The sequence below is a fragment of the Mauremys mutica genome, chromosome 12 (assembly GCF_020497125.1).
Source record: "Mauremys mutica isolate MM-2020 ecotype Southern chromosome 12, ASM2049712v1, whole genome shotgun sequence".
Taxonomy (NCBI): Eukaryota; Metazoa; Chordata; order Testudines; family Geoemydidae; genus Mauremys; species Mauremys mutica.
Genome location: NC_059083.1, coordinates 32,124,471 through 32,135,298, shown reverse-complemented (window position 1 = coordinate 32,135,298; position 10,828 = coordinate 32,124,471). Strand labels below are relative to the sequence as shown.

The window sequence follows — 10,828 nt, the reverse complement described above, 5'->3', positions numbered from 1 at the left end:
TCAGATGTCTCCTTGTTAGCGCTCTGTCTTCCTATAAGCTTCAGAACAAAGCGTATGGATCATCAGGGTACTCAGGTACTGGTCCCTAGACCATTGTCTGCAGTAATCTGCAAGCACCTTGAAGAGACTGGAGTTGGTCCCTATCAGCACAGACACATCAGAGGTCCCTTTAGGGTCAGGGCATATTAAGGCAGCTGTGTCTACCTCTTCCCTTACCCCAGCAACCTCCTCTGGGAATTCCAGGTGCACTATGACATACCCTTGGTAGGGGTATTCATCCATGCTGAGGCCACACAGACCAATGCCAGTCAGTGGCTGTATAGGCAGGTGCCTAAGCATCTGTTGGTAGAATGACTGAAATGTAATAGTCACTTGAGATCCAGTGTCAAGCACGGCTTTACACTCCGCCCCTTCAATCCTCACCGTGACCTCTGCTCGAGGCCCTATCAGTCCTGCAGGGATCCCAGCTGGACGGTCTTTTCTGGGGGGGATCTTTAAATCCTGCAGGCCTGGGTGGTCCCCATCCCCAGACCCTCCCGGATCTCTCCCAACTGATCCTCAGCTTTCCATACACTAAGGAGGGGTTTTCTTCATTATGGCACTTGGCAGAACTGTGTCCATCCTGACCACATCAGTAGCAGAAGAATTGTCCTTTCCTACTTCGCCTGAGTGGGACGGTGGTTCTAAATGTTGACCTCTCCATCACCACAGTCTGAGGCTCCTTATTCCTGGAAGTCTTAGCTCAGTCAATGGTGCTTTGCAGCTCAGCTATCTGTTCTGTCAGGACTTGCATTTGTTGGGCAAGTTCCTCTGTGCTGCTCACCATCAGTACATTGGCCATTTGCAGTGGTGTTGTGCTGGCTGGCTCCAATGTTTGGGCTTCCCAACACTCGCTGGCAGCCTGCCTTTCTTCCTCTTCTCTGACCTCCTTTATCAGCTGGGAGTAACTTTGGTCATGTTTCTGCCATTCTCTTAGTCGGAAATGAAGTAGGATCGGGTTCTGATACTGAGTCCTTCTTACAACTTGAGCCAGTCTGGTCCGATCCATCTGCCCAGCAGTCACTGCTCCCCTCATAACAGCTCTCTGAAGCAGTCTCTCCAGCCTCTGTATATAGGCTGAAATCTTCTCGGCCCTTTGCTGTCAGGAATTAAGGAACTTACAGTAACTGTCTTCAGGTCCCTCTCTGCTTCCAAAGGTATGATCAAGGGTCTCTAGGCAGTCCTTCACACTGACCCAGGGTCAATGAGCTTCAGGGTGCGAATCACATCTAATGCTGGGCCACTAAGGCTCTCTATTAGACATCTTCGCTTTTCTGCATCGGATAGTGCCCACTCCCGCAACATTTCAGTGGTATGCTCCAACCAGGGTTCAAACTCCTCTTCCCCAGCAAATAACCTTAACTTATGACAAGAGTTTGACGTAGCATGTGACAACATAATCTTTTCCGATGTTTGCCCCAGTGCTTTTGCCCAATCATTGGCTGAGGCTGCTGCCCCTGAGCTAGAGGCTGCAGGGCTGGGGCACAACAAATGCAACATATTAGCCATTATACAAACAGTAATTTTCTCAAAATATAATCACAATTATTTCTCAATGCAGTGGAACACTCAACAGGTGCTTGTGAGGGGTACTGACCCAGGGATCCTGGACAAGCCCCCAAAATGTAACCCTTCTGCCCCTCTGAGTTGGCAGCAACAAGGGCTGGTTCAGTATCCAGGGGTTCCGTGTCAATAACACAATGCAAAACCGGCTCGAGCCCCCACCCAGTGACCTGGGACAATTACCTACCACCCCCCCAGGCACCTCTAAGAGGCAATACTTCCCTTCTCGCAAGCACAGAGTCTGAGTGTAGCAAAAGCCTTTTAATAAAGGAGGGAAACAATGTGGCATTATATTGAGGAAACACCACAGACAGGATTCATAACACAAACCATGAGCAACTGACCAACCCCCAAGTAAGTTTGGCAGTGTCCTTTTCCCCTCAGGATCTTAAGTCCAGCAACCCAACAGTCACCCCACCCACAGTTTCTGACCTTGGTCAGTGCAGTCCCCAGAGTTCAAAAGTTCATCTGCAGAGTTTAGCTCCCAGGCAGGGTGGAAGTGGAGGGAAGTGGTGGGGGAGGCATCTTACATTCTGCACTGCTCAGATTGATGGCCAAGTGCCACACCTCTCCATGGGGTTCTGCTGCAGTCCTCACCACCAGCTGCACCTCTCCACCAGCCATCCTGCAGTCTGCCCCTGTCCGCCAGCTGCCCTGCTGACTGCTACACTCCACCAGCCAGCCTGCTACCCACTCCGCTCTGCCAGCTCGCCTGCTGTCTGCTCTGCTCTGCTCGCTGCTCACCAACTTGTCTTCAGGCCCCACACACTTAACACAGCTCTCAGTGACTGCAGCTCTTTAGCGAGTTTAGCTGGAATTAGGGGAGCCTCAGTGCTGGTGTACCACTAGCCCAAGGTAGGTCTAATACTTAGACCCAGGTATCAGATTTCAGCTCTGCAGCATGTAACAAGACTCCTAGTGGAATCAAAATTAGCTCTGTTATTACACCGGGGGGGGGGGCATTTAGGACTGCCTGTGCATACACCCTACTCCTCCACCCACTGGGTTTTGGAACCCATGTCCCTTGCCTAGCGAGTGCTGCGTAGTTGAGGGTGAGTCCCTCGGTCATAAAATGCCAGGTACAGTTCTACTGTCCTTGATTCACATAATGAGGATAACAACCCTTTATTACTCCTGCCTCAATAACAAAGAGACCGGGGATCCCACAGCAGCCAAAGGGACCATTTGGGCAAGAAGTGGCATTATTTAAAACAACACCAATTTATTTTAAACCTATGTAACCCTCCTGCCCATCAGAATTGGCAGCAACAAGGGCTGGGTTCAGTATCTAGGGGTTCCGTGTCAATAACACGATGCAAAACCGGCTTGAGCCCCCACCCAGTGACCTGGGACAATTAAATTCCACCCCCTGGGCCCCTCTAAGAGGCAATACTTCCCCTCTCACAAGAACAGAGTCTGAGTGTAGCAAAAGCCTATTAATAAAGGAAGGAAACAATGGAGCACTATGTTGGAGAAACACCACAAACAAGATTCATAACACAAACCATAAACAAATGACCCACCCCCAAGTAAGTTTGGCAGTGTCCTTTTCCCCTCAGGGTCTTAAGTCCAGCAATCCAACAGTCACCCCACCCACAGCTTCTGACCTTGGTCAGTGCAGCCCCCCCAGGGTTTAGAAGTTCACCTGTAGAGTTTACCTCCCAGCCTGTGCAGAAAGGGGAGGAGGTATGGGGGCACCTTATGTGCTTCACTGCTGCTCCTCTCCACCAGCCATCCATTAACCACCCTGCATCCAGCTATCCGCTACACATCTGGCTAGCTACTCCTCTCCACTAGCCATCCCTCTTACTTCACCTCTAGGCCCCCACTTAACACAGCTCTCAGGGATTTTAGCTCTTTAGTAAGCTCAGCTCATAGTAGTGAAGTCTCACTGCTAGCCCAAAAAGAAGTCTAATACTTAGACTAAGTTATCAACTCAGCAGTATGTAACCTGAGTCATAACAGAGTAAAACCTAGCTCTTTCATTATACAGAACAGAGAAGCACCAAAATGGCAGCTTGCCCCCTCTGACAGCAGTATCTCTACATATACAGTTACCTTCTCCCAATCTCTTTATTGAATCACCTGGCTTTGGAACCCATGTCCCTTGTCTAGCAAGTGCAACTAAGGTGAGCGTGAGTCCCTCCATCCTAAAATGCCAGGTACAGTTCCACTGTCCTTGATTCACATAACCAGGATAACAACCCTTTATTACTCCTGCCCCAGTAACAAAGAGACTGGGGATCCCACAGCAGCCAAAGTGACCTTCTGGGCAAGCAATCCCATCATGCTAGGCAGGGTGGATGAATCCATGCAAATGAGATCAGCCCCTGAAGTCCTTTTCCACAATTCACCACCAGATGTCAGTGTAGAGCTCATCCTGACTCTGCTTATACTTGCATGCTGAAAGTTATGCACATACTTAAGGATCTTTTTGGGTCAGGGCCTAAATGGTCAGACATTGCTTCCCAGGAATATTTTATAACATTCAGTAGAAATCCCTTGTTCGCATGGACATTCCTCCCAGCAAGCACCGTTGATGGAATACGCACAGGAAGAGTGCAGAAGGGGCAGGAGCTAAAGGGAATTCATGGAATCAGGCACCTAACTCACGCAGGCACTTTTGAAACTCCCACTAGGCTCCTGTCTGCATCTTTAGGATCCTAAATAGCTTTGAAAATCTGGCACAGAAACTAAGGGGCAAACTTTGGTGGGGTTGCCTGCATGTTGAAAGTCACACACATACTTAAAGACCTTGTTGGATCAGGTCCTAAATGGTCAGACATTGCTTCCCAGGGATATTTTATAACATGCAGTAGAAATCTCTTGTTCACATGGACATTCCTGCCAGCAAGCACCGTTGATGGAATACGCACAGGAAGAGTGCAGAAGGGGCAGGAGCTAAAGGGAATTCATGGAATCAGGCACCTAACTCACGCAGGCACTTTTGAAACTCCCACTAGGCTCCTGTCTGCATCTTTAGGATCCTAAATAGCTTTGAAAATCTGGCACAGAAACTAAGGGGCAAACTTTGGTGGGGTTGCCTGCATGCTGAAAGTCACACACATACTTAAAGACCTTGTTGGATCAGGTCCTAAATGGTCAGACATTGCTTCCCAGGGATATTTTATAACATGCAGTAGAAATCCCTTGTTCGCATGGACATTCCTGCCAGCAAGCGCCTTCGATAGAATGTACACAGGACGAGTGCAGAAGGGACAGGAACACAGCAGAAGGCAATTCATGGCAGTCAGGCACCTAACTCACACAGGCACTTTTGAAAGTCCCACTAGGCTCCTGTCTGCATCTTTAGGAGCATAAATAGCTTTGCAAATCTGGCACAGAGACTAAGGGGCAGACTTTGGAAGGTCTGTAGTCACATAAAGATGTAGTTAGGTGTCTAGTGGGATTTTCAAAAGCACCAAGGTGCCTAACTCCCATTGGAAGCTAAGTGCCCAGGCACCTTTGAAAATTCCACTAGGCACCTGTCTGCATCTTTAGACATCAAAACATCTTGGAAACTCTGGGCCTAAGTGACTCGCCTAAGGTCACATAGGGAATCTGTAGAGAGCATGGAATTATGCACCTTACTCTGGAACTCCCTCCAGAGCTGCACCTGAAGCATCTCAGATCCCTTGAGCTCTGTCAGCACAGGCAGCGGAGTGTTTAATTACCGTTCCCTCTCTGTGTGTTCTGGGGCACACAGGGTCAGTGTCGCTGTTGCCCTGACTCAGGGCCTGTCTGTCAAATAATAGCTCAATGATGTGCAATAAAAAAGGAGACTCTGACCCCAGAGGCTCCCCTCCGCAGCTCAATAAACTGCTGCTTGTTACCCTTTGTACCCCACGCTCACCACCTGCCCCTTTCCGCTGCTGTTATCCGAGCTCGTCATTTCTGCAGGATCACAAACGATGAGGGAGGGGAGAATGCCCTGGGAATGGTGGGTAGAGCTAGACATTAACTAGGGTGTTTTGATACCTTTTCCCCTTAATTTTGAATTGCTATTTTTCTCCCTCATTCTCAGACTGAGCTTATTATTTTGGAAAAACATAATGTGTTCACATCAAAGAACAGCCGATAAAATCACATAGTTAGTTTCTCTTTGCTCCTTCCTCTTCAGTTACCTGGGATTTGCCACATTCAAACCGAAAGCTGCAGCCTGAGGCTTATCTGGCACCTGGTTTGGGATGGGGTTGCACTTCAGCCTCTGGAGCAATAGAACTCAGTGTCTCTGCAGAGTCACTCGGAGCAGCCCCAGGGCTGTTGTCACTTTCTGACATTTTCATTTTCAGGGACAGGATGGTGGGAACCCAGAGGAGATTTAACAGAAAAGTCAGAACTCTGTGAGCTCAGCTCAGTGTCTCCCTGTAACATAACCCAGGGGGTCGCTAGGCCCCTAACAACGCACAGTGCAACACACAGGTGATGAGATGTGCACTAGGCCAAGATCCAACGGCCAATGGGAATCTGACCATTGACTGCAAGGGGCACCAGGTCATGCTCCAAGGCCCGGACTGTCTCAGATAGACCAGAGCTCACTGACAGAAATGAGGGGCTGGAAGGGCTCTGAAGAAGTCACCACATTGAGCCCCCTGCACTGAGGCAGGGCCCAGTAAACCTGAAGGGACCATTAGATTTAGTTTTGGTCACCAACGTAAAGAAAGGATGCAAAGAAACCGGAAAGCGGAGATGATCGAAGAGATGGAATGCAGCCATCCGAGCAAAGGCTGAAGGAACCGGGTATGTTTAGTTTAGAAAAGAGACTGATGGGGAACATGATAATCTTGAAATACTTGAAAGGCTGCCATAAAAAAGCTCCAGTCTGGACTGGGAGACATTAAGGGATGGAGCAGCCACCACCTCAGAAGTTTGTTAATCACCTGCACTGTTAAAACTTGTGCCTTATTTCTCATTTGGATCTTGTCCTGCCTTTCTCCACTAGGTCACAGAGCCCTTTAATGACCAGTATTTTCTCCCCACAAAGGCACATAAACACCATGATCAAGTCATCTCTCGCTCCTCCTTTTGATAAACCAAACAGACCGAGCTCTTTCATTCTGCCCCCGTAGGGCATTTTCTCCAGCCCTCGGATCACCTTTGTGGCTCTTTTTTGCACCCTCTCCACTCTTTTTGAACGTCCTTTTCAAAATGCAGCCATTAGAACCGGGCGCAGTGTTCCAGGGTCCATCTCACCCATGACAAACACGGAGCTAAAACCCCTCCCTGCCCCTGCTCACTGGCGAGGGGGTGTCCGGCAGAGCTGCTTTCCCACCCTTTCTAACTGTCATTGCTCCTCCTCTCCCAGTCAGTTCCTCATCCCCTTTTTCCATCTCCTCTTTCCTCTCCAGGCCCCTCCCTTCTCTTCACCTCCCCCTGCCACGGAGCAGGGCAGAGGCCGGGGACAGGCACCTCCCACCCGTGACAGCAGGACCCACAGTGCAGGGGAAGGAGACAGACAGAGCCCAGCAGCCACGGGAACAGCTGCTCCACCAGGGAGTGGGAAACGTAAGGGTGAGGGTCAGGAACCCCTGGCCCCAATGTCTATAGCTGGTAGGGAGCTACATGACATCATTTGTCTCATCTGTGGGGATTATTTGACAGACCCGGTGACTCTAGAGTGTGGGCACAAATTCTGCTTGGGCTGCATCAGCCAGCGCTGCGAGGGGATGGAGGCAGCCGCCTGCCCTCAGTGTGGAGAAACGTTCCAGAAAAAAGCCTTCAGGCCCGACGCACTGCTGGGCAACATAATAAAGTTCCTCAGACAGCAGGGCTTAAAGCCAGCACAAAGGGGGAGGGCCGGGTACGTCTGCGAGGAACATGGCAAAGAGCTCACCTGGTTCTGTACGGAGGATGTCAAGGCCCTTTATGAGGATTGCAAAGGATCCCCGGCTCACCGCTCTCACACTGTGATTCCCAGGGGAAAGGCTGCCCACGAGTCCAAGGTAGGGGTGCGTCTGTTGGCTAATTAAATCCCTTCAGGGCCCTGTGTCACCCCCTCTCTGGACGGATACCGGACCTAACCACTTGATCCCAGGTGCTTCTAAGACTCCAGCTCTGGGTCTCTCAGCTGCACTCCCAGTTGCAGACCCCACATCTGCCCCTCTTCTTTGGGATGTGGTTCTCCGCACCCCAGCTGTCTGAAACCCCAGACCCAGAGCCGCAGCCCTCCCAAGCTCCCACTTGGTTACACATGCTCTGGCAGATTTCCAGCTCACTGTGGGCCTGCTGAGTTCGCGATTGACCCCTTCTGGGACAATGTGTCAGACGAGCCAGGAACACAGGCTTAGCAAAGGGATTTCCTAATCACTGGCACTTGTATTTTTAAGAAAGCACAGAAAGAGTTACAAATCTACCCAAAATAACAAACAGTCCTGAGACAAACTGCCCCCATCCCCTGTGTCCGCGCACAACCCTTCTATCACTATGGCTACACTACAGCCTATGTTGGAAAACTTGTGTCGCTCAGGGGTGTGAATATTACACCCCCATCAGTGACATAAGTTACGCCAAAATAGGTACCGCTGCTCATGGGGTTATACTAAAAAGAGAACTCTCTCCCATCGGCATAGAGCGTCTTCACCACATGCGCTGCAGCGGCACAGCTGTATCGGGAGAGCTGAGCAGCTGCAGCCCTTCTAGTGAGGTCTGGTCAGCATCTCAGGAAAGGCAGAGACCCTCCTGCTCTATCTCTCCAGCCTTGTCTTCTGGCATATGGTGGTCGATGGCCCCTCTTGCTCTGAGAGCATTCCCCCTTCAATTTAGTCTCTGTTCCCTTTTGCCACATGGAATTGTCTGAGCTCCATGGACCAATCTTATTTGTCAAATAAATTCTTCACTAAGCTCCATCCCCATGCCAATAGCAGAGTCAGAGCTCCTTGTTTTAGTTTCTGCCTTTTAATCTTATTAGCCCTGCAGAGGGAAGCCAGGTCTGGGAAAGGGCTCTTTAATCCAGCAGACAAAGGCAGAGTGAGATCTAATGGCTGGAAGTTAAAGCTGGACAGATTTAGGCTAGAAGTAAGGTGCCCATATTTTACCACGAGGGGGATTTACCATTGGAACAACTTACCACGGGTTGTGGTGGGTCCCCATGACTTGGAGTCTTTAAATCATTGCTGGGCGTCTCACAGAGACCTGTTCTTTCTCAGCCACAAGCTGATGCTGAGGGAATCTCTGGGAGAGGTTCTCTGGACTGTGCTCAAAAACAGGAGGTCAGGCCAGGTGTTCAGAATGGCCCCTTCAGGCCTTATCAGCTGTGAATCTATCACTTTTTCTGGCTAATGCTGCTTCATATAGAAGCGTAACCCTTTGTGGTTGACAAAGGTGCACGGCAGTGGGTTTAGCAAACTGTAGCCATAGTGGGGTGAATAAGGTAGCTACAGTATTTGCTCGGATGAATGAAATTCATAAATACCTAGGGAAGCAGGGATGGCTGGGAATTTACCCTTCTGAAATGGGATTGCCCTGATGAGGAGAGGGTTTTGTGCCTGCAAGTGTATGGCACACCCATGGGGAATGGTACCTGGATTTTTGTTCACTTGGTTTTATTAAATTATTGACATTTTCCCCATTTCTCCTTTCAGGAGGAGGCAAGCACATCGAGCAGGTACTGTACATGCATTTGCCTTTTTCATTTCCCCTGACATTCCTGTTTGATGCACTGCAGCATTACTGCACTGAACAGCTGAGAATGTCTTCTCTTTAGGAGTGAAAATGTGAACAGTCAGGAACAGGAAGCCATTTCTACTCAACAGCAGGAGCTCAGAGGTAAATGAACGCCACTCTCATATTCAGCAGTGCCCACCCCAAGCGCTTACAACTCATCAGTCAGGTCCATATATGTGACAGGACTGGATAAAAAAATATCACAACATTTTGAACAAAAATAATTGTACCACCTCATTTTTGAACATTTAAGGACATTCCAGCCACCCCATTCCCCACTTGCTGCCCCCACAGTTTGTGTGTGCTCTTTCAGGATGCACAGCCAGTCTCAAGAACACATGTACACATGTGAGCATCTCCTGGAGTTGGGGCGTTAGCTCAAATGGTGGAGGTGGTAGTGGCTCTCCAGGTTTGTGTTCAGATTGCACAGGTAGGGGTTGGTCATATACCTTCATGTGCAAATGCTCAGGCTGAGATCATGAAATTAGAGGCAGGATGCTCCAGTGGTTACAGAACTAGCCTGCTGTGCCACAGATGGGCTGTGGGACCTTGGGTGAGTCACTTAGGGACTGATTATTAAAGCCGTGTAGGTGCCTAAAGATGCAGATTAGCACCTAGTGGGATTTTTGGACATGCCCATGTGCCAGACTCCCATTGATTTCAATAGGAGTTAGGTGCCTAGTTGCTTTTGAAAATCCTACTAGGTGCCTATCTGAATCTTTCAGTGCCTCAATCCCTTTAGAAAACCTGTCCCTCTGTGACTCAGATCCCCATCTGTACAATGGGGAGAGTAGTCGGGCTCAACCTCCCAAAGGGGTTGTGCAGATTGATACACTAGAGATTGTGAGGAGCCCAGAGGGGATGGTAATGAGGACCAGATCGGTACCAAAACAGATTATGGCACCAACACCAGAAGAGTTCAGTCCCTGTCAGAGTATTCTGCTCAGTACCAGAGATGTGTGTTTAATCCTAAAGAGATGTGGGCGACATTTTCAATACTGTGGTGATCACGTTACATTTGTTCGGGTGACCCGAAATGTGGTTTGCAACAGTTTAACTTCCGAGTGATTTTAGTTAAAGCTGAATCTTAACTTTTACTTTCCATGGTTTTAAAAGTTCGATTTATTAACATCTAAAATTGATTTTAATGCTCTTCTGAAAAAAAATGTCTGGCACATCTGCTCCACCTTCTCTGACACTGAGAGAAATGGTCTATGTATAATAATAATAATTAGCTATGCTGGTGTTAGCACTGGTTCTAAACAGGGAGCTGTGGAACTGACAGGCACATGGCCACATTTTCTGAGATGAACTAGATAAACCCAAAGTAGACCGGAGAAGCTCTGTGGGAAATGTACATCCATTTGGAAGGCCGACATGAGACCTAGACCCAACTGAAATCCTGCTTAAGTCCCATTTTTAGGCTCTAAATGGGATGTAAGTGGATATACCTTGTGCTGGTCCCCTGTGAAGAGGAGAATTTCATCCTTCCTGAATGCTTCTGAGATGAAATATAACTGCAGATACAGTGGGGCACTTAGAAAGTTGTTCTTTTTCCCATGAC

General features: G+C 49.0%; 1 protein-coding gene across 1 annotated transcript; it reads left to right on the top strand.

The window, feature by feature from the left end:
- Positions 1 to 7,122: 7,122 nt before the first annotated feature.
- LOC123346502 (E3 ubiquitin-protein ligase TRIM58-like) lies at positions 7,123 to 9,458 on the top strand. Its single transcript, XM_044983942.1, has 3 exons — positions 7,123 to 7,544; positions 9,183 to 9,205; positions 9,305 to 9,458. Exons 1-3 carry the CDS (start codon positions 7,140 to 7,142, stop codon positions 9,372 to 9,374), a joined length of 498 nt encoding a protein of 165 aa, XP_044839877.1. The 5' UTR covers positions 7,123 to 7,139; the 3' UTR covers positions 9,375 to 9,458.
- The last annotated feature ends 1,370 nt before the right edge of the window (positions 9,459 to 10,828 follow it).

What these genes read in the sequence shown, in the direction of transcription:
- LOC123346502 (XM_044983942.1), top strand. Translation starts at nt 7,140, where the DNA reads ATGTCTATAGCTGGTAGGGAGCTACATGACATCATTTGTCTCATCTGT. An exon ending in AGGCTGCCCACGAGTCCAAG is followed by an intron (nt 7,545 to 9,182) that starts GTAGGGGTGCGT and finishes TTCTCCTTTCAG; the next exon opens with GAGGAGGCAAGCACATCGAG. An exon ending in GAGGCAAGCACATCGAGCAG is followed by an intron (nt 9,206 to 9,304) that starts GTACTGTACATG and finishes TCTTCTCTTTAG; the next exon opens with GAGTGAAAATGTGAACAGTC.